Source organism: Syngnathus floridae, chromosome 17, assembly GCF_059516105.1.
Source record: "Syngnathus floridae isolate MCC-2025c chromosome 17, RoL_Sflo_1.0, whole genome shotgun sequence".
NCBI classification, from domain to species: Eukaryota; Metazoa; Chordata; class Actinopteri; order Syngnathiformes; family Syngnathidae; genus Syngnathus; species Syngnathus floridae.
This window is the reverse complement of record NC_142429.1, coordinates 11,514,620-11,539,499: the sequence shown is the minus strand read 5'-3', so window position 1 is coordinate 11,539,499 and position 24,880 is coordinate 11,514,620. Positions and strand designations below refer to the sequence as shown.

Here is a 24,880-nt window from a genome sequence, read left to right as displayed (position 1 = left end):
CTTGTGGGGTTCTGTGTAATTTCTTTTGGGTGAGGTTTGAAGGAGGAATTTGAAATTAAAAATAGACATTTCTTGATTAAGACATCATGGTTACTTTAGTTTTTTAATTAATATAATTGAAAAAAAAAAAAGATAACAAAATGCAGGTGTACCAAAGCCTTTGTGCAGATTTACATGATCAAGTATTTCTTGTTTTTAGCTGATTCAAATGCAAAAATAGGCTAAAATTCTGGCGATATATTTGAATGAAAGCTTAAGTGAATATTTGGCAGCTTGAAATGTTTCCTTTGGCTGCGCTGTCAGGTGTGTGTGCGTTGCGTGTGAGCCGACTGCCCCTTTAATCATCAGTGGACTCCATTTTGGCAGCCTTGTAATGAAGCTGCTGCTGCTTGTGATAAAATGGAGGGAACTTCAGCTTCATCCGCTGACCGCAGGAGACGCATTTTCCATCGCTGACCCTCCATGATGTGCCTCCATGTGTGTGTGTGCACTTTTTTTCTTTTGATACCACTGTGTCTGGGGGTAATTAAATATTTGCTGACATGGTGTAGATGTGCGTGAGATGGTGATCCAGTTTCATGGAGAATGCCGCAGTCTGGGCTTTGGCTCCCTCTCAGTTTCTCCCCAAGGACCAACATCAGCATAACATCAGCACCTGCTGGGAGAATCTTCTCACACTCGCACACACACACACACGAGCGGCATCTTCTGGCATATTGCCTCCCCCTCAATCCTGCCTCGGCGCTTTTCCACACACACACACACACACACACACACACAATCCTGTGGGTGTGTGTGCAGGAAGGATTGTGATAGGCTGACTTCCCAAGAACAGAAATACCGTATTGGCTGAGGCGTCTTACACTAAGGGGAGGTGTGTGTTTGTGTGAGTGCCATTTCTGTTCCTCTCACTTGCATAATTTTTTTTTTTTTTCCAATCTTACTCGGCCCCCTCCAGGCAGCTCTTGGTGTGTGTTCTAAGCAGTGGTTTCCCAGGAGACAAGTGTCTAAGTGCGGGGGCGTTCAAAAGAAGCCGTGCACAAACAGTTGAAAGGCTTTATATTATATTCTGACTTTGAGAATGTCACACCATCAAACTATGTTTGTCCTTCTGTTTTGTCACATTGGCGGAAAAAAAAAAGCATAGGGAAAAGTTGTTCTCGCTGTCAAGATACTCGCTCGATTTCGCAGTTGTCATTCCTGCTCTTGGTTTATTATACAAAGTGACAAGAGGCCAAAAGAGCTCAAGTGCAAAACAAGCTGTCAGCATGAAGATACTTGCAGTCTTCGTGTCGCTAACAGATGGAAATTGTATCAAGGGTGCTGCTTGATATGAATGGCTTTCCTAATTTGACCTGATGTCGGCAATATTCTTTCTCCTCTGCAAAGATGAATTAGTGCCGTACTGATGAGCTGAGAGGTTTTGTGACTTTTCAATGAACAATATTTCCATGTATTTTATACTGCCACCACAAAGAGCAGCACAAGGAAAACAAACTTGTACACAAAATAGTTTTCCTGTTTTATTATTTGAAAAAGTGCTTGTACTGAGATGAACAAAAATATCATCTCCAATAGATAGTTTGGCAACTCTATTGCATTCACAGGTTTATTCCAGTTCCGTTTCAGTGACATGTGCTTCCCTCCAGCTGTTACGTATATCAAATTGGAGCCATCATATTTCCTTTTGCAATGCATTTGTACTTTGGTGATGCTTTGGTTGTTGCCTCCTCACGCAAAGAGGAGAAAGGGGGCGGGTCCATCCATCCATCCATCCATCCATCCATCCATCCATCCATCCATCCATCCATCCATCCATCCATCCATCCATCCATCCATCCATCCATCCATCCATCCATCCATCCATCCATCCATCCATCCATCCATCCATCCATCCATCACTGGGAGATAGCGAGGCACGCTTCCATGGTCTCCTTGCGCTCGTCCTCATTGCTAGCGGCTGTGAACGTCTCTGCGGGATTGTCAGCCACCCGTTGGCCGCTTTGCGCGATGGCCAGAGCAGAGTAGTAGAGGTCGCTGGAGGATTCGATCATTTGGATGAGCATGAGGCTCCTGTGAAGACGCTGTCCTCCTCTCTGAATGCGGGAGCTGTGCAGTTTCCCCCAAGACGCGTAATAGATCCTTAAGGCCTGGGCGCTCACCTCCATGTCTGTCGACTTCAGTCCAAAACATCTTACTGCCAAACTCCATCTTACTACAATTTCTAAGATAATTACAAAAAAATCCCCTGGTAACATCACTTCTAAATTAGGTCATTTGAAGAAAGAAGCTTACCTTGTCTGTCGAAGTTACCCATTAGTCAGTTTGTGCGTTTGCTTCGCGCATCCTTTCGATGCGCCCGTGACGTCACAAACAACCGTCAAAGTTCTTTGTGGCGCAACAAATAAGATTCTACGAAGCTTTCAAGTGACCCGTGATGTCACCACTCGTTTGTGAGACAATGCGACGATCTTAAATGTGAAGTAACAAACGTGCTGTCATCTTCTTCTTCCTCCTCCTCCTCCTCATCGTTTTTCTCTTCTGGCCTTCCTTCAATGACGATACAATATAAAGTCTCTCCCCTAATAAATTATATGCCTCAGCCACTTTACTGCCAAGCTTTCAATGTTTTTAACAGTTCTCTTTCCACTTCAATTTCCTGTACGCCACTTGCATTTGTTCCATCGCCCACGTCAGTCTTAATATCCTTCTCCAAAACCTTCCAGTATCTCCAGTGCATCAATCATTTCTTCTTTTTTCCTCAGCGTCCATATCCAGGAGTGGGGCGGCATTTTTATGTCACGCATTTTTACTTGTACAAACTAAACAGAATATAGCAGGAGACACGAATGGGGAGAAAAAAAGCTCAATTATTTGTTTGGGGTTCCCAGAAGTCGTCTCCGACGACATTTTACATACTGTCCAGGAGATGGCGACAGCGCTGCACCGGAAGACGATGCAACGATAGCTAGGATGCTTTTATTTTGGTAGTGGTAGTGAAAATGAAGCAACAATTTCCGGGGTAAGCCAAAGCAGTCATCATGACAGGCCACTGGGTGGCGCTAGTATACAAAGCACCGTTCAATAAGTACTACATATTTGTTTTTTAACAAGTAGGAGAAGATTTCAAAGTCAAAGTCAAAGTATTCTTTAATAATAATAATAATAATAATAATAATAATAAATATAATTTACTACTACTACTGGTCATATAGGAAGAGACGGAAGAACATTCTTTACTACAGAGGTTCACACAAAACTAAGGAACGACCCCATATTTTTAGAGAAGAAAAAAAGGTCACTGTAACAAAAATAAAATAGTTGAAGGAAACGTCATACGGTACAGGTAGATTCCAAATGCACGCCCCCTCACCACCACTACCACCACTTCTCTCTTTCTTTCAGTCCCTCTCTCTCACGCTCTTTCTCTCTCTCTGCGTCCGCGCTCTCACTTCAGGACTGTTTTGGACGGAGTCTGAGACAAAGTTGACTTTGCGCGTCTTCGAGACCTGGAAAGGTAAAGAGCATACATGCCCTTTAAAAGACAAAAAGAAGAAGAAGAAAAAGAAGAAGAAGAAGAAGAAAAGCTGCAGCAGCAACACAGAGTGGCACGCCTCGCCATTTCGAATTTCTCCCGACTTTGCTGACTGGTTGTCGTCCACATTTCAGGTAAGCCCAAATTTTGATTGTTGCTGGAACATGGACAATATTGAACTCATTAAGTGGCTGCAGCAAGAAGTTGAGCTGTTTGTCAACTTGTCAAACGGAACACAGTCACCTGCTTCAAAAGGGTTGGGCATACTTGATAGCTTCTGCATTTTCTACACAACAATAGCGTTACTTACACAAACAAATGAAGTACAAAGATAACAATGCTCACTTTTGACCGACACTGTCATTGCATTATACTAATAGGTGTTTTTTTTTTTTTAAATAATCTGTCACTTCAAAACCCAAGTTGTTAATATCTATCTAAAGGCAGATTTATTTTGGTCGGGAAAAAATAATTCAAAAATAATTGAAAAGAAATGGGGAAAACTTCTCATTCCTGTTCTCCTCCATTGGACTCTGCACACAGGGCAGGCATCTCACATTTCTTAAGGCTTGGACAATGAAGTCTTTATGATGGCTTGCACACACCTGAACCATTTTATATCGACATCAATCAAAATTCCGGCCCCTCTATTGCATGGCCTAGTTTCAATCTGAATCTGATGGTACAATAGTGAAAAGTTCATCTATTAAACAAAAATACATCAAATTATTAAAAAAATGTTTTTTTAAATGGATAATTAATGATATTTATTTAAGTGAGGACATTTATCAAGAATTTCAAGTTAGTGTGGATTATTTAAAATCACTATTTAGTTGAAGATGCTTGCATCTTACGTTTTCTTCAGCATGATGTCCAAACTGTTATTTTGGTTTAATAATCACTGTAGTGATTTTCTCCACTAGTTTGATCGTCTGCTCAGTTTAGCCAAGAATGGCGTCAAGTGTTTAACAAACAACAATTTGTATTTACTGACAGGTGTGGTTGGTTTGTGTCACGTCAATCTAGATCACGGCACATAAGATAAGGGAAGCATGTTGCGCACGCATTTGTCTTCTTCTAGAGTTGTTTTAATAACAGGTTGGACCTCGCGTCACCTCCGTCTAGACTCTCGACGAGTTGTCGGTCGGAGTCAGTTCATTTACATACAGGTGATGGAGTCATACAGTTTCCGAATCATCTCGTTTGATCGCCATATTTGTCGAATGAGGATGACAAGAATTATTCCTGCTGTTTAGGTATGAGAATGCGTTGCCGCAAATGATTGTTTCGCTGGTTGTAATATAAAGTGCCAAAAGGGAAATGCAAAGTGACAACGCCTAGTTTAGTTCTCACACTAAGTCTTAAAGCTGCTATGAAAGTGAAACACACTCATGTGTAAATGACTCTCAACTCCCCCGAGATAAGACTTCTACGCACATCTGGTTTGGCAAGGAGGAAACAAAGGTGAATTTTCTCGACAACAGTCTAAAATAAAAGCAGAGAGAAGAGGAAGCATATCTGCGGTTTCTGCAGAGGTGTGTGAGTGTGTGTGTGTCTGTGTGTTAGTCTGTGATCTGCATGGAACCCTGGCACACACCCTCAAGTTGTGGCAGGTGATACTTTGTTTCCACTCCTCAGGCTACATTTGAAAGGTAAATCATTGATTTGGCTCTCACTTTTATAAATAACTAGGACATTAAAAAAAAATAAAAAATGAAAAACCTGAATGTCACCACCACCGAACGGCGGTCTTGTCTTGTCTTGTCTTATCTTGTCAGGACGCATGAGATGGAAAACAGCACACCGGGTATCCTTGAGGACGTTGAGCTACGGTGGGAGAAGGTGGAGTGCAAACGCTATGAAATTTGTCGAATCATCGCTCCGGCTCGGCTCACCCCGTACCTCCGCCAATGCAAAGTGCTAGACGAGCAAGATGAAGATGAGATTCTCAACTCTTTAGTGCTGGTCTCCAAAGCCAACCGCGCAAGTATGTCGTCTGTTTTCTTTGACATTTAAGGAAAAAAAGGAATATGCTAATGCTAATCTCCCATCAGGTCGTCTTCTTGACATCCTGCACTCCAAGGGAGAGCGGGGCTATGTGGTCTTTCTGGAGAGTTTGGAATTTTACTATCCGGAACTTTACAAACAGGTCACGGGGAAGAACCCAACACGGCGCTTCTCCACCATCGTAGGTGGGAGACTATCTTCTGCTCAAATCAAAGCTTTACGTCCCCAGTTGATTTAATTCTTTTCCGCTTTTCCGCAGTGGAAGAAGGTCATGAAGGTCTGACCCAGTTTTTGATGAACGAGGTGATGAAGCTGCAGCAGCAGTCGAAAGTGAAGGCCCTGCAGCATGTTGAGCTCAGCAGGAAGAACTGCTCCCTGGAGGATGAGCAGAAGAAACTGCGGCTCGTAAATCAGGAACTTCAGACCTCGCAACAGAGTAAAAAAATCCATACATTTAAAAGTGTGCGAGAATCGGAAGATTGCAAAACAACACAAGGAAGCGCATGAGATGGAAACCTTTTGTCTGTCACGTTATTATTCTGAAAATGACGACGTTACATTCCTCGTGGTCAGGGTGGATTTGAAAATGCGCAATCATAGGAACACTCTAGTTCCTCCTTCCTTGTCCTACCCTCTTTATTCTTCTTCTTCCACGGTTTCATGACATGAATTTATTACGCCTACAAAATTGATTCCCACTTCCTGTGTTTGGCTTTGCAGGGTACAACAAAATGAAAGAAGAAAGAAACACCTACAGCGATGAGCTGCTGAGAGTCAAGGATGAGAACTACAAACTGGCCATGAGATACGCCGCGCTGAGTGAGGAGAAGAACTTAGCAGTGATGAGGAGCAGAGACCTGCAGCTGGAGGTATCAGATCCAAATGTCAAGTTTCTATTTAAAGTTTATCAACACCCATAGCTCCAGGAGTACCACAGGGATCTCTATTAGGGCCCTTGTTTTTCACGATTCCACTTCTTCATCTGGCTTCAAACAGATTGATCAGTTCAAGCACAAGTTAAACAAGATGGAGGAAGAGTGTAAGATGGAGAGGAAGCATAGTCTCATACTGAAGAACGACATCGAGAAACGTCCCAAGAGGGAGCAGATCTTTGAGCTCGAGCGGGAGAACGAGACACTCAAAATCAAATTACAGGAGCTTCAGTCCAAGAGCCAGGTGCGGAGAAACTTGCATTTAGCTAACTTGCAATCAAATCTCACCTTTTGCTTTAAAAATGAAATGAAATTATTTTTTCGTTTTTGAATGCCCAGTCTGGTCCCCTGTCCACTTCAGACAAAGACATTGTTGACATTTTGGAGCATGACAGACAGGAAGCGCTCGACGACAGACAAGACCTGGTCAACCGCATCTACAACCTTCATGAGGAAGTCAGGCAGGCAGAGGAACTGCGAGACAAGGTAATAAATTCACGTGTTTCCAATATACTACATTAAAAAAAAAAAAAAAAAAAAACTTCCTGAATGTGTGATCATTGTTTGTGTGTGCATAGTATCTGGAGGAGAAGGAGGATCTGGAGCTAAAGTGCTCCACTTTGCAGAAAGACTGTCAAATGTACCGCAACCGAATGGACACCATCACTATGCAGCTCAAAGAAGTGGAGAAAGAGAGGGACCAGGTGACTTAATATATACACGCAAAAAGCATGCCCCGTTGTTTTATATAACGTATATTTGGCGCCCCAGGCTTTCCGGGGCCGAGACGAGGCCCAGCACCAGTTCTCACAGAGTCTAATTGACAAAGACAAGTATCGCAAGCAAATTCGAGAGTTGGAGGAGAAAAGCGATGAGCTCCAAATCGAGATGGTGCGGAAAGAAGCTCAGCTGGTCACGCTGGAGTCTCGCATGCGACGCATCTCCAAGGATATAGCCTTGGATCAGGTTGGAAATAAAATCAAAAATGGAATTGTGAAAGGCACATTTAAGATTTATTTTTTCTTTTCCTCAGAGCTTACCAAGGGACGTAGCCCCAACTATCCTCTTTCAGCGGGAGCTAAAACCCGCCCAGGGCCAGTCAGAATGGTCCAGTGACGAGTCACCAGAGGAAAGGATTCCACCTGAGGAGTCCCGCCTCAGACGCAGACCCAATCTAAAAGCAGTTAGGCTAAGTTCATCGCACAAAATGACCACAGAATGAATTACAAACTTTGACATTTATTTCAATTTACTCTTTTGAATTTGCCTGTTATCTCATTTTTGGACAAAAGCAAAACACTGACGTATAACTACAAGTTCTGCATGCTTGACCTTTCAGAACAGAGCAAAGTCTCCCAGCTGGGTACCCAAAGAGCTCGTGGCTAATACCGAGCCTTCTCATCCTGCCAACGGTGGAGAACTTCTTGAAATTCGGACAGCAAACTTAAACGCCAGCAGCATGTCCCTCCCTCCTTCACCCAGCATGGCCCCTTCATCCCTCACGTATCAAAGCTATCATTCCTTGACAGAACACTCCAACCGGGCAAATATGGTGAGAACGACGCTATTCGGTATGCCAATGGATTCATCTGATCCTTCCCCCCAAAAATATTGTCCGTATCTCCAGATGCGTTACCGTACCGACAGCATCCAATCCACGCAGCCCGAGCCCCCCGAGAAAGCGTCTTTGTACCGCAGAGAACGGGAGAACGAAAACGACTTCCACCCCCGCAGGTACTGTCGAAACATGCTGGCAGTTGAATACCTCTGTAATTGTGATGACCTCATTGGATTCAGTTTTTTTGTTTGTTTGTTTTGGCTGAGGAACTTTCCTATCTGAGAAAAAGGTGCAACAAGCTGCAGATGCAGATTAGCGCTAGAAGCTAATGTCGGCAATCTAAAAATCGGTCCTCTCCGTTTGGTTTCTTCCAGCCTCTCGAACTTTGACAGTGACTCTATGGAATTTGGTAATATCATTTGCACAAACGTCCTTCCTGCTATCAAAGCTGCCAAGTTTCAATCTCCAAAATACATCCTTAGAGGAGGAAGTTGAGCGTGGTCCACCTTCTGTCCACTCATCTTCATCATCCTATCAATCAGAAGTCATGGACGCTTACGACATGGAGCAGGTCAATAACATCTTCAGGAAACTTTCCCTGGAAAGGTATACATGACACACATAAGCATTTGGTTGCTTCCTCTATTGTTCACGTTTGTTTGCGTGCGTGCGCAGGCCTTTTCGTCCGTCTCTGTCCTCCATGTCCAGCATCAACTCGGCCCTGAAGCCCATGCAGGAGCTGACGTTATTAGGTGAACACCTACTAAAGGACATCACTCTCACTGGAGGCAATGACAGTGGGATTTTCATCTCATCTGTCCAGCCGGGCTCCGTTGCTGAGAAGACCGGCTTGCGAGAAGGTCACCGCCTCTTGCTGGTGAGATGGAATTCAAATCACCACACAAAAGTGGATTCCGATGGCTTAATGCAAATGTTTCGGCATGCTCACGTCAATCCATCACTTGTGTCTCGCTCCTCAGCTTGACGGGCGCATACGTGGAGAGAACCAGAGGATTTCGTTGGAAACCAGCACCCTGGAGGAAGCCCACTGGGTGCAGCAGTACTGCTCCGGATTGATCAGACTGCACTACCGAGCCAACTTTGATTGTATGTATGTCCCCCGACGGCATTAGAATCATTTTTCTATCGGACTCAGATGAGTGTATTGTGCACGCCAGCTTACCGTCGTTTTCAGAGGGACCTCGAAGAAGGTACGCGGGTTTCTGGAGACTCTTTCTACATACGGGTGAACATGAACATCTCCAGTCAGTCAGACAACTGCTCGCTGAGTGTGCAATGCGATGAGGTGGTCCACGTTGTGGACACAAAGCACCGAGGCCAGTGTGAGTGGCTGTGCGCCCGAGTTGATCCCTACAGCGGCTGTGACCTGCCAGATCGCGGGACTCTGCCTAGCAACTCACGGTATGCCAAGCTCTATTGAGCATAAGTCAAAAGGTTTCATCGACAAAGTACAAATGTGTTTGTGACTGTAAACGTAGGGCCCAGCAGATCCTTCTAGTAAAGATACAGAAGTTGATGTGTCGAGGGGGGAAAGAGGAAAATGAAATGCAGCGCAACATGAGGGTAAATATATTTGAAGGTATTTTTATGGACAAGGTGGAGCAAAGGTGCAATAATGACTTGAATGCATATATGATGATGATGATGATTGTACATCTGGAACACTTTGCAGGCAGAAGAAGGCAGTCTCTCTTCTGATCCCAAAGCCAGCCCGCGCATGTCCAGAGCTAGCATCTTCCTCACTCAGATCATGCAGGTAACAAAGCATCAGTACGGTGTCTACATTCAGAAAGACCCTGGATTGAAATGACATATGGTGGGGATAGGATTTTTTTTTCTTGGGGGGGTTCTGCAAAACATTTTTATTTACAAAATATTCTTGGAAAAATTCTGTTTGGATGTCCACTACATATTTTAGGATGGGGGGAGGCAGTGCCCCTGTGACCCCCCCCCCCTCTAGCTCCGCCAGTGTATCCAGTCCTATCTGTATAAAATTACCTTCACTGTGTGTTATGATGTGAAAGGGGCAGTCTTCAAATAATTTCACAATTAATGACTGTCATTATTGGTGCTTTGAAGCTTGTCGGCAGGGCGGATACCAAATACAAGCGACTGAACAGCAACGAGCGTGTGAGGATCGTAACCTCCAGCAGCACAACTCTCCCCAGACAGGGCTTAGACGCACTCAGAGCAGAAGGTCAGTCTTCATATATATATATATATTTTTTTTTTTTGAAATGATGCAAATTGTTCTGCTTTTACATCAGTTTGTCTTTGGTGCAAGCAGATGGAGCTGATCCCGAGGGGGAGATGAGCAGGAGTTTGAACTTGACCCCCTACAGTGTTGTCACCCCCCAATGGACTGAGAGGAAGAGACCGGTCCTCTTCACACCATCTGCTTTAGCCAAAACACTTTCACAGAAATTAGTTAATATGGGAGGTGTCATGGACTTCAGTATGTGCAAACCAGGTTTGTTTGGAATGTGAATGATGTGATTGATCCCCCCCCCCACACACACACACACTCTTGTAAAAAGTACTGCAAAGCAAAATGACAATCATCACTTTAGTTTCTGCTGAGAAGTCATTTGAGTGATGCTTGCACGGATGTCTCAAGATAGAAACAACTTTCTGTTCCTGCTTGCTTGTGTTAGATGTCTTGATTTTACAGCCAACATTTGTTCAACTATTCTCAGGAATGTTCCTTTGTGTGCATTATCCTTTTCTTATTTTTGTAGATATTTTACCCAAAGAGGAGTATAATCAGAAACTGAGTGCAGAGTCCATTGTTCTCTACAAAGAAAAAAGTCCCTCTGTTGAATTCATCGCCAGAGACAGCATAGAGGCCATCGCTGCAAAGGTTGCTTGCACAGCCAATCATTACCAGATTGATTTATTTGTACTTTTGTGATTTGATTACTGTTTGTTCTGAACTATGCATATTCTTTCAGGGCAAACACTGTCTACTGGAAGTGGAACTTAGTTGTGTCAAAAACCTCCTGAGGATGAATATATACCCAATCATCATCTTTGTCAAGATATGTGAAAAAAATGTCAAAAAGCTGCGGTAGGGGGAAAAAAAAAAACATAAAAAGTCTACACACCCTTGTTCAAATGCCAGTTGCGCTCTTAAAAAAAAAAAAGAGACCGACTGGAACATTTCAAAGGAACGGTTGTTAATATTGAAACCGATTGTTGTCGGTACAATTTGTGCACACACACTTTGATTTTAGGTTGTCATCATTTTTCAACAGAACCTTACAACAGCCACCACGGTTAAGTTGTTTCCTTCCTGTTTCCTGTCCACACACAGAAAGTTGCCACTGCGCCTGGAGTCGGAGGAGGAGTTTCTGAGGTCAAGTAGGGCAATAGAGAAGGAGCTGGAGGGCATTCCTTGCCTCTACGCCAGCCTGGAGCCAGACGCCTGGCCAGGGACAGACGACCTCATCAGAATAATTAAAGAGCGAATATTTGAGGAGCAGAAGAAGACTGTGTGGGTGGAGCAAGATCTACTGTAGACACTTTTATCATTTCTCACCATGGGCTGTACATGGAAAAAAACTTATATCTGAACCACAACAAATACAGCATCAAAATTGTAGATTTATATGTTCTGTATTTAATAGTAAAACAATAGACATGATCTTTTGTAAAGTTGTGCCTTGCATTGTTTTGAAGACTACGTACATGGACAATACAAAAACTTTCTTTCGGGAACCGTGACCTAAAGTATACTACCCTCTAGTGGCCAATGTGATAAGTACAACATCAACATGTTTTGTGCTTTTATGTGCAGGTAGACAGCGAATAGAATCGTCACTTAGATTTTCCTGCATATCGTCATTTATATATTTTTGTACCTATGATTCACCTCAATGTTATTTCAGCAGAAAGACAAATGTGGCTTTTTGTGGGTCATGGAACATTTACTTGTAGTTACAACAATTAACCACTGAATGGAAATCAACGAATGGTAGCAGCAGAGAGCATTCTAACCTCTGACTTTTAATTCCATCATCATGATTGCATTGAGGAGAAAATGGCTGCTGTACACTGCGGTCACCGTGATGTACCACAATTGTATTCGCCTTTAATGCGGCAAATGTACACGTAGATTATTTTGGGTGTTTTGTTAGATAAACCAACTCGATACAGCATCTCACGGGCACGTCAAGAGGAAACTATCGCGATACTTGGAGAAATCTCGTTTGATCTCGGGAGGAGTGAAGCACCAGATCGAAGACCTGCTGGCATCTCAGAGGACTCAGCTGACGCGGGGCAAGTAGCGTCCCCCAAAGAGGTAAAAAGCTTCCCTTTCTCCCCGCTTATAGTGCATATTAGCGTCGCCAAGTCTTGGAAGAAACCTTGCATGTCTTGTTGAACCCAAGAGACTACTTTGCCATGAAATGCAGCTCGAGAGGGCGATAACGTGGGAAAAACACACTGTTGTTTTCCTCGGCTACCTTGAATGATTACCTCCAGAATAGGAGCTAACGGCTCCACGCGAGACTTCCTTTCCACAAGAGCAACCTCGGGTGTTTGGGACAGCGCGTTCCCCGCGCCTTTGGTCAAAGGCGACATTGTGCCCGTTCTGGCATCCGTTGACAGGACGGTGACGGTGACGGCGGCGGCGGCTGTGGATGCACGCCGAGGGGTTTGATCTGCCTGTCGCTTTATGGCTTTATGCGCTCGCCGCTTGGTTGAAGCAAGTCAAAACGTTTTAAATGGACTCCAACATCACTTTGAATCACATTTTAGAAGTCAAGAAGACGAATCATATCTTCAAAAAGAAAGTTGGTTGGGGGGGGTAATAATGAGTATGTTTGTGCAAACATATTTTTACAAATGTTTTTGTTTCTGCACAACTACTTAAAACAATTATTTTCATTACTGAATTGTATTATAACTCATTGAATTAGAATTAACCACCTATTTAATAAAATACTTTAGCAACTCCTGATGATGTAAATAAGATGAGTTTGGTTTAAAAGAATTTGAGAGCCTCACAATCTCATGAAATGCTTTTGAAATGAATAGTGATTGTTAGCATTGTCCTCTCTCATTTTCAAAATGGAGTGCTAACATTCCCACTCCTAAAGCCTTCACGGGAGAGTGGAACCCACTCTGTATTTTCTTCCATTTCCTTTTCCTGTAGGTGTAATGCCCAGGTGTCCAAATACATTCCTTCATACTATTTGCACGAAATGGAAATAGTGAGGCCGAGACTGCAGGTGCTGGATTAGTTTCCCAAACAAGTTGTAAAATGGGTGGCGTTGCGCTTTCCAGCGAGATGAGGTAACTGGGCACTGAGCAATATCCATCCTGCAGCGGCTTTACACATAAAGAGTAAGATTAGAAATCCGCTTGAGGTAGCAAGGAGTCTGAGGGGAGAAGCCACAGTGTGATGAATGAATTTCCAGGTCAAAGCAGCCCTTAGCTTTGGGGACAGGGGAGAATAAAAGTGACGACTGTAGAGCGAGAGCTCCAAATTTAGATGAGTGGAAAAGTGACGCGCATGTATTAAATACTGGAGTTCGTTTTTTTTTTTTTTTTTAATGACAGGTAGGTCAAATTTGAGTGTATGCCTTGTCAAATAATCTGTGAAATGATTTTATGCGCTTTCACTTGGCAAGTGTGCCTGAAAAAAAAAACGATTTTGTGGTATTTGGATCCAAGTGTCATGCTCACGTAAGATTGTGTGTTGTCTCTTTGCAGTTGGCCACATGGAGCGGAGGTGAAAATTTCAGCGTTGGCTCAGTTCTAGCTGCCGCCTATCTACTACCATGGTGAGAGAGGCCCTTGACTGTTGCCATGGAGACCCTGTAGCAAGAGCTCTGTAACTAAGATCTGTTGCCTTGGTGACCCCGTTAAAAAGAGGCAGGTAACTATTTCAATCTGTTGCCATGGTGATGATGTAACCACGCCCTCCTGTAGCTGGGAAAGCACATCTTGCACACGACTTTGTTACCATGGGGACATCCAGGATGTTTCATATTTTTGTCCTCCTGGGCTCCGCCTTCATGATTCTTCTCATCATTCTCTATTGGACGGAAGTTGGGGCGTCCCGCCAGTATTTGCACACTCCGGTCTCACCGGGACCCAAAATGACAAATGGTGCTCAACGGCAGCCGCAGCAGCAGCAGCAGCAGGAGCAGCAGCAGCAAGCTCAAACCCCCCAAATTCCGTCCTTCCTCTCCGACATCGATGCCTTCGTCAACCAGTTCTTAGAGCCCGGAACGGGCGAACCCACCGATCCGGTGCCAGCCGAAACCAGCAACCAATCGGAGAAGGCAGAAGAGCGCTACGTACCAAGGCAGGAGTGGAAGATTCATTTGACTCCCGTGGCAGCAGAGCTCCGCCAGAGACAAGTAAATATTTGGACTAGTCGGAACTTTACCTACTTGACTTCTGTTGAACTATTTATAAAGATTATTTCTTGCTTCAGTCTCACTGTAGCCGTAATACAGTACAGTATAAAGTCTTTTTTTTTTTTTTGTAAAATCAAGCTATTTTTCGTTGCATGCAGAAGACAAATGACAAAGTTAAATCATGTTGATTTTATAGTTTGACTGTAAGATGTCATCTAAAAAAAGAGCCCACATTTCATTTGTTGATAATACATTTGCCTTCCAAATGAAATGAACAGGAGTACCGGCAGAGGTTACTTAAGGAACTGTGTGCCAACGACAGCCTGATGTTTCCTGGCAAAAAACGTTCATTTGATGACATTCCCAACAAGGAGCTGGATCATCTGATAGTTGATGACAGGCATGGAGTCATCTACTGTTACGTTCCAAAGGTACTTTTTTTAAATATACTTTCCACTCGTTTGCTTTTGGGACAAACTATTATTTTCACAAATAGGAGCTTGTGTTTTTTTTTTTTTTTTTCCCCTTCCCTGTGATCATTTGATGTTTGCACCCCCTAGGTGGCCTGTACAAACTGGAAGCGAATCATGATTGTTCTCAGTGAGAGCCTACTCCACGACGGTGTTCCCCAAAGAGACCCAATGGTCATCCCCAGGGAGCTGGCTCACAACGGCAGCATGCATTTCACCTTCAACAAATTCTGGAAGCGCTACGGCAAGTTTGCAAGGCACCTCATGAAGGTCGGTTCAGAATTCATTTTTTTTGGGGGAGGGACTCCAACGAAAGCATTTCATTTCCTAAATGATTTTTCTTTTGAAGGTCAAACTGAAAAAGTATACCAAGTTCCTTTTTGTGCGGGACCCCTTTTTGCGACTCATCTCAGCTTACCGGGATAAATTTCAGCTGCGCAACGAGGACTTCTACCGCCGCTTCGGTAAGGTGATGCTGCAGCGCTACGCCAATCAGCCCACGCCCCCCGACGCTGTGGACCAGGCGTTTGCCGTGGGAGCCCACCCCTCCTTCTCCCACTTCATCCAGTATCTACTGGACCCTCAGACGGAGAAGGACAGTCCCTTTAATGAGCACTGGCAGCAGGTGTACCGCCTTTGCCACCCGTGCCAGATCCAATACGACTTTGTGGGTCACTTGGAGACGGCCGAGGAAGACGCCGAGCATTTGTTACGGCTGCTGCGTGTGGACAACGTGGTGGAATTTCCTACCTCACACAGAAATGTGACAGCCAGTGACTCGGAATCGGATTGGTTCGGCATGGTGCCCCTAGAGGTGCGGAGGGAGCTTTACAAGCTCTATGAACCCGACTTCAGGCTTTTTGGTTATAACCGACCCGACCCCATCCTCAATGAGTGACTGTTTATTTTTTTTTTAAAGTCCCTGTAAAATGAAAGGTGAAATGTTTTTGTGCTAAATAGTTCTGTCGGTGCACAAATTCACTTTACAGGGACATTAACAAAAAAAAACATCTTTTTTCATTTTACTGATCATAGCGCCGTACTGAAGCAAATGTCCGTCCAATGAAGATTTTCCAATCGCACAAAGCACACGAAGGAGTGTGAGGCTTTTGGAGACGCAGAAGGTGTCTGTCTTTTGGCCCGTCCTGCAAGCTCCCACGGCGAGTGTTTGACACTCCCGGTTCTGATGTCACCTTTGATTGGCCGCTCAGTTACCTACCTACCATGTGACTTCCCCATGCAGGTTTTGTAGCAGCCGGCTGCCAGTTGGCCAATCAAACTCGTTTTTTTTTTTTTAAATGCTGCTGCACTACAGTGGTAGTCTAAAACCTATTTATTTTATATTGTGCAATGGTTTCTTGCAATTCTTTTTTTTTTTTTTTAAAGCATGAATGGTATATACGTGGTCTTGTTGAGCTGAGTAGGACAATTGTCCCTGCGGCTATCCATTGTAGCCTTCAGCTTGGTGACCTTACCGATGTGTGCTGTAATCATTTCCGGCGTCGAATAGCTTGCTCTGTTTTGGCCTGGTTTAAAGCATGATTTAAACGGCGTTGTAGCATCATGTCCAAAAATGCAACAGTTCCGGCGAGTAGGATATGTCTGGGCTTGTTTTTGAGTCTTAAGAGGGAATTTTTAACATTCCTTCAACTGTAACTGGATGCAGGGACAGGTAAAAACCTGGGTGTAATTTCCAAAGGGAATTTTTTTTTTGTCGTGCGTTGGTGTTGTCAACCCTGGAGGCTGCAACCCAAGCAAACGGTTGTAACCTTTCCGAGCTTGTGATTACAAAGGCTTGTGCATGAATATGAATCCTACCCGGTGATATGAATAAGATACAAGATAGTGCCTTTGCAAAAGTTTACACAAGAACAAAAAAAAGGAAAACAAAACATTTTTTTATTGATGGAATCCTTACTTTGAACAGCATGCAGTTGCAGCTGTGCGATTCCACACGTCTGTTTGATATTCCTGGTCTTGTCTTTTTGTCACCCCGATCAATATTGGTCAGCGGAACATTTCTGAGATCTGAGTCTTATCTTGAGCCTTTTATGACCATTCTGTATGCGCCCCCAAAATGGATCATGTGCAACCAGTTCTCTTTATGCAGTGTGTATTTTGTTCAAAGCAGACTATTCCAATTTATCTTCTGAGTCTCGCACATGCCCCATTTTTTATACAGTGTAATCTATTTGGATGGGATGTATCAGTTTTCTTGTCTTTTACAGTGCAGTGTCTGGTTATCCCAAATTTATTGAAAAGAAGAAAAACATGAGGTAGGACTGTAGCTTGTCAATTCTTCACGAGATGTCTTTTCATTCACTGCCCTCATCACAATCCAATCAAAGCGACAACTGTTAGTTTTCTAACTGAAATGGTGCCTTCAAAAGGAAAGAACCGAGTGAAGGATTCCATCAGAGTGATCTCCATGCCATCTCTGGCTTTGCATGCCCTGCTTTCAAACGTAGAATTATTTTGACGTCACTGCTCTCTAGTGGCTGTAGTGGCTAACTACATGAACCCGGTGCCACAAATTACCAGGTCAGAGCACAGTGTTAAGTTAAAAAGCATTTATTATTTCTTCTTTTCTGCATACAACGTTGTTTAAAGATGTCATTTTATCTAAATAAAAAAAAAGAATAACTTGACATTTTATTATTATTATTATTATTACTCTGAGCTTGCTTTGATGAGGTATCCATTGAAAGTGATATAAATATCGACATCATCGCTGTAAATGGCATTCTCCCTTTCCCGCTTATACAGACGGATCCACACCTCGTCGTTGAGGCCCAAGTCCAGCATCAGGCTCTGGCTCTGCATGATGGAGCGGTCACTGGGCTGGGCGTACACGATGGCCTGCTCGGCTTCATTGCGCATTATGTGCAGGTAGGTCTCCTTGAAGTTCCACGTGTGAATGTTGACGTTGAAGAAGTAGATGCCGGCCGTGCGGCAGACGAACTTGCCGCTGAACATGTTGAAGTGGTTGTCGAGGTTTACGAAAACCGTGTCAAATATCAGCGGCTGGTAGGCCTCCAGGCTGTGGAGGGACTTGCGACGGCCGACGGAAAAAGCAGCGTAGTCCACTTTACACGGGTGTCCGGGGAGACCGGCCTGGCCCTTGGAACCTTCCGGGCCCATGGGCCCCATGGATCCTGGAGGTCCTTCCTGTCCAATTTTACCCGGTGTCCCTCTTTCACCACGGTCTCCTTTGTCCCCTGAAGGACATGGAAACCTTTAAAGCACCTGACTCAACACAAATGGTGCAGCAACAGATGTAGACAGACAATGTATGGCATATTTATCTAATATTAGTGCTGTACTGATGAGCCTAGAGGACTTAAGAACTTTTACTGCAATCTGCATGTACAACATGTATAAAACGATATGAATTTATTTCTAACCATTTTTTTATGTTTTTATCATAGCTAACTGTGAGCAGATCAGCACTGCTTGCAAAACAGGATGGAGTTCATCCTTAAGCGTCTCTGGTGAGTACAATGTGTTTTATTTTACACTATCACGCAAACACATTTTTGGCTTCAATTTAAAATTCAGATTTCAATTTAAAACTTAGATTCCACGACACAGAGATGTCAATTTGAATAATTGTTTGGCCCTAAAGGGTAAAGCGAGGACGGACGGTTGTACCACCTTTTAGGATGGTCATGTTGATGTAGGTTCGGACCTCGGGTAGCCGGCCGTCCGCTGCCGATTGTAGGTCATCGCAGCAGCGCTTGCAAGTAACGGGGCTAGCGTTGGGAGGGGCCGCCTGTGTCACCAGGTGAACAAAAGACAGGCTGACCAGGACAGCCAACATTGCGCTTGTACCTACAATGACAATGAAAAACCAATGTTTTCTTATGCTGCAATGTTCCCACCAATGCAAAAGAGTTGTTGGGCACGATCCAACAAAAACAAGAGGATGGATGGATGGCGCGGAGAAAACCTTGCAACATATTTGTCGGTCAGCTGTCCGTGTAATCACTGTGGAATTTTTACTGCTTTGTGAGAAAAGATGTCCTTGCAGCTGTGCAAGCCGGTCGGCCGCACGGGGGCTTGCATGATTGCGTGACGTGCGCTTTCAAACTAAGTCTTCATAACAAAATCACGGCAGGTTGACAAATCAAACAAGTGTCATTTATCAGCCGTCAGCTGCTTATGCTCGACTTCCCAAAATGTTGATTTAATCCAGCAGGCAGCTAAGCAGCGGAGAACTTGTGGCTTTAAGCCTTCGTTTGAGTGATGAGCCAACTAGAAGTGGGGCGGGCGGGCGGGCAGGCGGGCGGCGTGGATTGCATTATGCAAGACTGTTCAAGTCAAATGCACTGATTTAGGTGTATAGCAACATTCCTGCACCGCAACTTATTTGTTAGCAACACCATGGTCCTGCTTAGTGATCCAATACGAAGACGAGCATTACCCTACAACACAACATATGTGTGTGTGTGTGTGTGTGTGTGTGTACTGTACATATTGCATATTTACACAGCCTTAGAAATGCCTTTTCATGTGCTTCCATTCCAAACGGTTTTTCTTTTTACAACCACATATGGTTTGTGTTATCTGATACTGAAGAGTCTTAAAGTGGAGCATCCCACGCGCTACACTGCAACGTCGCACATGTAAAAGTGTGGAGCAATTTACAAGTTAACGTTAAACGGTAACCCGCGAGTTAAGGATGGAACGGATCTCACCTCGGTCAAGTCTTTGCAGCAAGTTTGATCGGGAAAGGAAAATTGTCAAGTCCACCCGCCTTGTGTGTGTGTGTGTGTATACACGTATGCTAGAGAGAGAGAGAGAGAGACTTTTTCTTCTTGCTTATCCCGCTTCACCAGCCTCAATCTGTTTATTTTGGGAGGAAAGCTCAGGCCTGCCCCTTCCTCATCACAGTATAGAATGCAAAACATAGACAGAAGAGAAAATGACTTCAAATTCTGAATAAATCACTTTTTGGTTTGGTTAGTTTAGTTGTGGCTTTGGAACGTTTGGTTGCTGCAACCTGAAAAAGATTTCTCAGATGAGGTTGTTGAGGGATATAAAAAAAAAAGTTGAGCTAACACGTGGCAAAAAAAGTCCCCACAATTAAACAGCGCAACTCGACAAGGGTCGTGTTTTACAATATGTAACACGTTGCAATGTTTTTGTCTTCGGCTTTATTATCTCAGCGATTGTCACGCCGACATTGATTGCAGTCGTTTGTTTGGTCCGATGGTGCAAATTGTGGCCGCGGCAAAATGTCAAACCGCCGTACAAATACACACGCTCTCATACCGCCGTAACCACCTGACAGGACATGTCAACGCTCAAAGTTGATGCTCGTGCGTACGCACATCTACTTTCGACCATTTCTCAGGCCCACTTTCCATTGCGAGACAGGAAGTCACAGGGTGACCCATTTTCAATTTGTTTGTATTGTTTTTGGGGTTTTTTTTTTTCTTTTTTTTGAAACACACTGAGAACACTGGAAATTTACTGCACGTTTTCAGATAAGAATGAATGATCTCAACGATTCTTGCCCACAAAGAAATCACGTAGGAAGACCAAAAAAAAAAAATCAACATAATTATAATTACCGTCATTTATTTGGCCTTATACAAGCGTGTGATGACAGAGCGACAATAGTGAGGTTGATCAAGATTTTCAGCAGCAAAAGTTAAAAAAGAATGGATCCATCTCAGATGGACGCGTTGCTGGACGTCATTTGTATCTCTTGCAGGATAAAATAACCCGCTTTGCTCGACTCCATCGGCATAGAGGAAGGCCGATACGTTGCGCAAGCAACGGGCCAGCCTGTGGCGCTGACGTTAGCCGCGAGAACAGGCGTATGCATCTGAGCGTTATCTGAGGAGATCTGAGACGGAGTGGAGGGGCTACTTCTCTTCACCGGAAGATGAAGCGGGAGGCTTAGGTGTGAAGAGCTACGGTGACCCGAAACCTGTTCCCCGTTTAAATTCTGTTGATCTTCCTCGACGTCTAAAACGTCCCTTTCCATACAAAAGCCCGAGTCGGGGCTTTGTGTCCCTCTCTTCAAGCTGTCACAGCTGGGAGACTTGGACAAAGAAGGGTGCAGAAAGTGGTGAAGCTTTGGATTATGGGCCTTGTGCAGAATGTGCAAATCGTCTTTATACGCAAAGTGAACAGGATTGGGCTCAGTTTGAACGGAGCTGCTAGAAGATTCGGATACAAAGTAACCCAGGTTAGAGAAACACGACGAAGAGGAGGACGAATTTTCCACAAGCCTGTTGACATCCGAGCACGCCGACGCTTGAGTGTTGCTTGGAGGTTGCGGGGCGCTACTGGACCTGGGTTGGCTTTCACACACCTCCACTGGAGAAATGCGGTCTACCGACTGGGCAGTGTGTAAAGATTCAGCATAATTCGGATTCAGCCATTCCTGTAGAAATAAGAACCGCATTTATATGAAGGAACTCATTTGAAGATTTTTTTTTTTTTTTTTTTTTACCTTTAGTTTGCTCCCGTTGAGAGTTTGGAAGTACTTAGAAGGATTTGGAACTGGCTTTACTTTGGCAACTCTGAAATAGTACAAGAACCATGATTTTATTGGGCACAATCGGGAGAGCTGTATTTTAACAATCAATTTAGGGGGGGGGGGGAAATCTCAACAGCCAGAAAGGCATTTATTGAACAATGCTTATTATTGTGGTTGTCGCTTGCAACCATCTCGTGTGACTTGAGCTAACGTTCAGAATTTTTTTTTTTTTTTACTCACCTTATACCGATGCTACATTTGTAAAACACCAGTGTCATGACAACCAAGACAACCAAGATGGTCAAAACAGCCACGATTGTCAACGTTTGAGAAAGATTCCATTCTGAAAATAAAAAGAAACTGAGTTTAATTCATTGAGGAAATTAAATGATCCCAAAAAATCTACAGTCAAAACGTCATTGACAGAAATGATGGCATTTTTATTACTACAATAAAATATTAGCCAGCTGCTATTTGACCTTTCCCATCCTTATCCGGATTTTCCGATCGTGGCCCCACTAAGGATGCACTTGGACTCCATTCACTCCACTGGCTCTGCTCTTCGTGTGCTGGCTTGACTTTTACACGAACCCGGTGCTTGCCTTTCAGCGTCTCAGCAGGGATCCTATGTTGTGCTTTGTGGGCGGGAATTATCTGAACATCCTGGTGGAGCACATAAAGTCGTATACACGTGAAAAGGTCGTTCCTGGTGAGTTGCCGTGCCGACGGCGATGCTAAGCTAACTTTGTCGTGACTCGCTTATGCCTGCCACATTTGTGCATTTTTTAATGCACCAAACTGTTCCGGCAGCTTACAAAAGTATTTTTAAAAAATATTTTGATGAACACTTAGGCCTACTAGGCTACTGTCATGATGCTGGAACTGCTGATCTAAATCACTGAGAGCCATTGATGAGAATGTTAAAGTGTAAATTCTTGCCTCTGTCATCGGGTCACTCTTTTGGATCTGAAGTTCGTAGTCCAACGCTTCGAGGAGCACGGAGCGGGGACTGCCTGGGCGCCAATCTATCACAATCTCTTTGTCTGTGAGGCTGACATTAGGGAGGCCTGGGGGGTGCATTTTGACTGAACACACACACACACACACACGTCCGTTAAGTCGTTGTGATAACTAGATGAAAAAACATGAAAGATGAGAAAATCAATTCTACGCACTGTGATTTTGGGGTTTGTAGTTTTTGAGGTGTTCCACCAGCGTACCGTTACATTTCATGCTAATGTTGGGCATCAGCTCGAAGAAGGTGAAGTTCTGAGAAGAGCGAAACTATGAGTAGGCTCCTATGACTTCCTTTCTCGTTCCAGTCTACTTCTACGAATACTTACTCGGTTTTCAAAGACAAAATTGCATCCTGGAAGCGCGTTACGGTGTTGTTTTACCTCGCAGCTCCGACTAAGTTGAGAAAAGATTCCAATCACTATTATTACATGACATAAATATTGTAGTGATCTGTCTTACCTGATTATTCTTGTGTGTCCATCTTTTCTTAATGGTATTTTCTTGTAACCGTAGATGATGCAATCTTCCACTGAAGGACTGTTGAGCGTACATGTGACATTGTTGATGAAGTCATTCACACAGGTGAGCCCTGAAAATTTTAAAATAACGATTAACAGGAAAATGAAGGTTGACACACTGTGAGAACATTTCTGGTTATTTAAAAAAAATGCCCCAAATTAAAGAATGTGCCCTAACCCTAAATTGCAACATGTAGAGTCAGTTGGAATTTGAACTGACAAATGTCATAAAGCAATAATGTCATAATTATGATACGTAAAATACGATACATGTTTTGGTGAGTTTCTACCGTGCGTTGATAATATTACTGCAATTTTCATGAAAACGAACAGAAAGAAAACAAGTCACACCTTGCACGTTTTCACAGTCCAAAGAGTGAAGAGAAAAGACGGCCGCCAAGACCAAATAGGGCCGTAACGCCTCCATCTTCACCATCGTCAACCTAGGAACAAAAGCATCAAATTGACTAGTAGCAATATGATAATAGCATGGAAAGTTGCAGCAAAAAGTCACTTTTGACATTTCACCCTAAGGAGATCAAATCTGATTAGTTGAAGATAATCATTTGACAAAATCTAAACTGATAATTTTAAAGAGTTAAATTAAAAACGATTGTTGTAAAGGGGTTGTGCTGCTTAGAAAAAGGAAAAGAATGATCATAAAATAAAAACAATAGAAAAGACTCAAGGACTTTTTCAGAATCAGTTGCTGCATTTTAGAAATGAGTCACAAGTATTGATATGAGAGAAATGATTGCATGCAAAGAAACAAAAAGTATGTGAACAGTCATTTCTAAGGTTGGCTAAAAAAAACATATTCTGCTTTACTTTAAAAATGTAGATTCTGAAATGTCCTTTGGTACGAAAGTAAAAATAGATCTTTACTGTTAATTACTATACCCATTTTGATAATTTGGCAAATATTCTCTGACCATTAAATAATTGACGTATTTTATTAACTTGCTTATTAGTGTTCATACTAAATAGAAAATCCATATTTTATGCTATCAAAAGCTTTGCTAACGTGAAACACAAAAATTAGCTCATGATAACAAGTGAAACAATGAGAGCGGCAGAAGCGGTTTTTCGGCCGCTACATTCGGCATAAATTATTCTTGTAGCCGACAAAATAACTCTCCTAAATATGACCATGGCTGGATCTTGCTTCTGCTATCGGTAATTCATAATATGGAGGGATAGATCCATTTTATGAATTATGGATAAATCATAAAAATGATGGATAAATCATACAAATTGCGGATACATTGTAAATATGCTAATTGAAATAAAAAAAAGAAATACATTTGGTCATGAAGAACCCAGGGCGGATATAAGATGAAAAATCAAAGTGTTCATCTTTTAAATAGCCGACTTTCTTGACATACCTGAGAAGGGTGACATTATCGTCCCTTCTGCCAGACTGTCTGTCGTCTTCAGTGGAAGATTTCCTTCTCTTTGGTCTCTCGCTGTCCTTCTTGTCTTCTGCATGCTCTCATTTTCTTCGCTCTCTCTCTTCCTGTCATATGACTAAAAAGCCTCCCTAGAAGCTGAATCACCTTTTCATTTCTGCCTTGACAAGAAGCGTAAAGTGCAGCGAATTTCAGTGGTTGCACACAAAAAAATTCCACACATTACTGAATGAATCACTTTTAGTTGGAAATGACATAAAGTGTAAATAGACAGAAAGTAAGGTTAGGATTATAGTTTAACCTAGTTGCATGTCAATAAATGCTCATAGGTCATACAAAATATCCAATGTTTGAAATGTATCATACTCGTGTGATGGTATCGTTTTAGAATGCTCAAGACTCTGTTGGTTGTGCATTATATATACTGCATGTCAAGTGAATAAGCACATCATCTGTTTTGTGGTCAAACAGGAGTCTGGCAGATATAAGAGTCCTTGGTGAGAGATTTCCATGGTAACAGCACACAAGAAAATCACATTTTGGATGGAAAGA

General features: G+C 43.2%; 4 protein-coding genes and 1 long non-coding RNA gene across 9 annotated transcripts; 2 read left to right on the top strand and 3 right to left on the bottom strand.

Annotated features, from left to right (window-relative positions):
• Positions 1–1,510: 1,510 nt before the first annotated feature.
• On the bottom strand, positions 1,511–3,731 carry LOC148384572 (uncharacterized). Its single transcript, XR_015853561.1, has 2 exons — positions 2,296–3,731; positions 1,511–2,177 (listed from the first exon to the last, which is right to left on the bottom strand). It is a non-coding gene; the product is annotated as an uncharacterized LOC148384572 (long non-coding RNA).
• Positions 3,390–11,696, top strand: card11 (caspase recruitment domain family, member 11). 3 transcript variants are annotated; one of them, XM_088358863.1, is made up of 24 exons: positions 3,390–3,669; positions 5,314–5,522; positions 5,590–5,727; positions 5,802–5,978; positions 6,263–6,411; positions 6,539–6,718; positions 6,814–6,960; positions 7,053–7,178; positions 7,246–7,440; positions 7,508–7,657; positions 7,814–8,026; positions 8,102–8,208; positions 8,407–8,441; positions 8,515–8,638; positions 8,708–8,909; positions 9,013–9,139; positions 9,211–9,454; positions 9,532–9,616; positions 9,726–9,809; positions 10,133–10,250; positions 10,341–10,523; positions 10,792–10,913; positions 11,005–11,120; positions 11,367–11,696. In XM_088358863.1, exons 2-24 carry the CDS (start codon positions 5,324–5,326, stop codon positions 11,569–11,571), a joined length of 3,426 nt encoding a protein of 1,141 aa, XP_088214989.1. In that variant the 5' UTR covers positions 3,390–3,669; positions 5,314–5,323; the 3' UTR covers positions 11,572–11,696. The 3 variants fall into 3 exon arrangements, with proteins under 3 accessions (XP_088214989.1, XP_088214990.1, XP_088214988.1); XM_088358864.1 differs by lacking the exon at positions 3,390–3,669 and adding an exon at positions 3,680–5,187; XM_088358862.1 differs by lacking the exon at positions 3,390–3,669 and having other exon boundaries at positions 3,680–5,522.
• A 135-nt stretch (positions 11,697–11,831) lies between these two features.
• chst12a (carbohydrate (chondroitin 4) sulfotransferase 12a) lies at positions 11,832–16,271 on the top strand. Of its 3 annotated transcripts, none has more exons than XM_088358869.1 (6): positions 11,832–12,353; positions 13,769–13,930; positions 14,108–14,421; positions 14,700–14,852; positions 14,982–15,161; positions 15,241–16,271. In XM_088358869.1, exons 3-6 carry the CDS (start codon positions 14,158–14,160, stop codon positions 15,787–15,789), a joined length of 1,146 nt encoding a protein of 381 aa, XP_088214995.1. In that variant the 5' UTR covers positions 11,832–12,353; positions 13,769–13,930; positions 14,108–14,157; the 3' UTR covers positions 15,790–16,271. The 3 variants fall into 3 exon arrangements, with proteins under 3 accessions (XP_088214995.1, XP_088214993.1, XP_088214992.1); XM_088358867.1 differs by having other exon boundaries at positions 13,769–13,934; XM_088358866.1 differs by having other exon boundaries at positions 13,769–14,421.
• A 1,204-nt stretch (positions 16,272–17,475) lies between these two features.
• c1qtnf6a (C1q and TNF related 6a) lies at positions 17,476–20,333 on the bottom strand. Its single transcript, XM_088358870.1, has 3 exons — positions 19,589–20,333; positions 18,546–18,722; positions 17,476–18,109 (listed from the first exon to the last, which is right to left on the bottom strand). The coding sequence occupies exons 2-3, from the start codon at positions 18,709–18,711 to the stop codon at positions 17,562–17,564; spliced, it is 714 nt and encodes a 237-aa protein (XP_088214996.1). The 5' UTR covers positions 18,712–18,722; positions 19,589–20,333; the 3' UTR covers positions 17,476–17,561.
• A 124-nt stretch (positions 20,334–20,457) lies between these two features.
• il2rb (interleukin 2 receptor, beta) lies at positions 20,458–24,450 on the bottom strand. Its single transcript, XM_088358865.1, has 10 exons — positions 24,305–24,450; positions 23,271–23,362; positions 22,861–22,990; positions 22,728–22,794; positions 22,560–22,653; positions 22,324–22,469; positions 21,864–22,047; positions 21,625–21,727; positions 21,358–21,427; positions 20,458–21,288 (listed from the first exon to the last, which is right to left on the bottom strand). The coding sequence occupies exons 2-10, from the start codon at positions 23,353–23,355 to the stop codon at positions 20,569–20,571; spliced, it is 1,599 nt and encodes a 532-aa protein (XP_088214991.1). The 5' UTR covers positions 23,356–23,362; positions 24,305–24,450; the 3' UTR covers positions 20,458–20,568.
• Between the last annotated feature and the right edge of the window lie 430 nt (positions 24,451–24,880).

Coding starts and splice junctions, on each gene's coding strand:
- card11 (XM_088358862.1), top strand. CDS start 5,249: ATGAAAAACCTGAATGTCACCACCACCGAACGGCGGTCTTGTCTTGTC. Junction 5,728..5,801: donor GCGCTTCTCCACCATCGTAG/GTGGGAGACTAT, acceptor GCTTTTCCGCAG/TGGAAGAAGGTCATGAAGGT. Junction 5,979..6,262: donor ACTTCAGACCTCGCAACAGA/GTAAAAAAATCC, acceptor TTGGCTTTGCAG/GGTACAACAAAATGAAAGAA.
- chst12a (XM_088358866.1), top strand. CDS start 14,023: ATGGGGACATCCAGGATGTTTCATATTTTTGTCCTCCTGGGCTCCGCC. Junction 14,422..14,699: donor CAGAGCTCCGCCAGAGACAA/GTAAATATTTGG, acceptor TGAAATGAACAG/GAGTACCGGCAGAGGTTACT. Junction 14,853..14,981: donor TCTACTGTTACGTTCCAAAG/GTACTTTTTTTA, acceptor TGCACCCCCTAG/GTGGCCTGTACAAACTGGAA.
- c1qtnf6a (XM_088358870.1), bottom strand. CDS start 18,711: ATGTTGGCTGTCCTGGTCAGCCTGTCTTTTGTTCACCTGGTGACACAG. Junction 18,110..18,545: donor CAACATGACCATCCTAAAAG/GTGGTACAACCG, acceptor CATGTCCTTCAG/GGGACAAAGGAGACCGTGGT.
- il2rb (XM_088358865.1), bottom strand. CDS start 23,355: ATGGTGAAGATGGAGGCGTTACGGCCCTATTTGGTCTTGGCGGCCGTC. Junction 22,991..23,270: donor GGACTGTGAAAACGTGCAAG/GTGTGACTTGTT, acceptor TAAAATTTTCAG/GGCTCACCTGTGTGAATGAC. Junction 22,470..22,559: donor CTACAAACCCCAAAATCACA/GTGCGTAGAATT, acceptor GTGTGTGTTCAG/TCAAAATGCACCCCCCAGGC.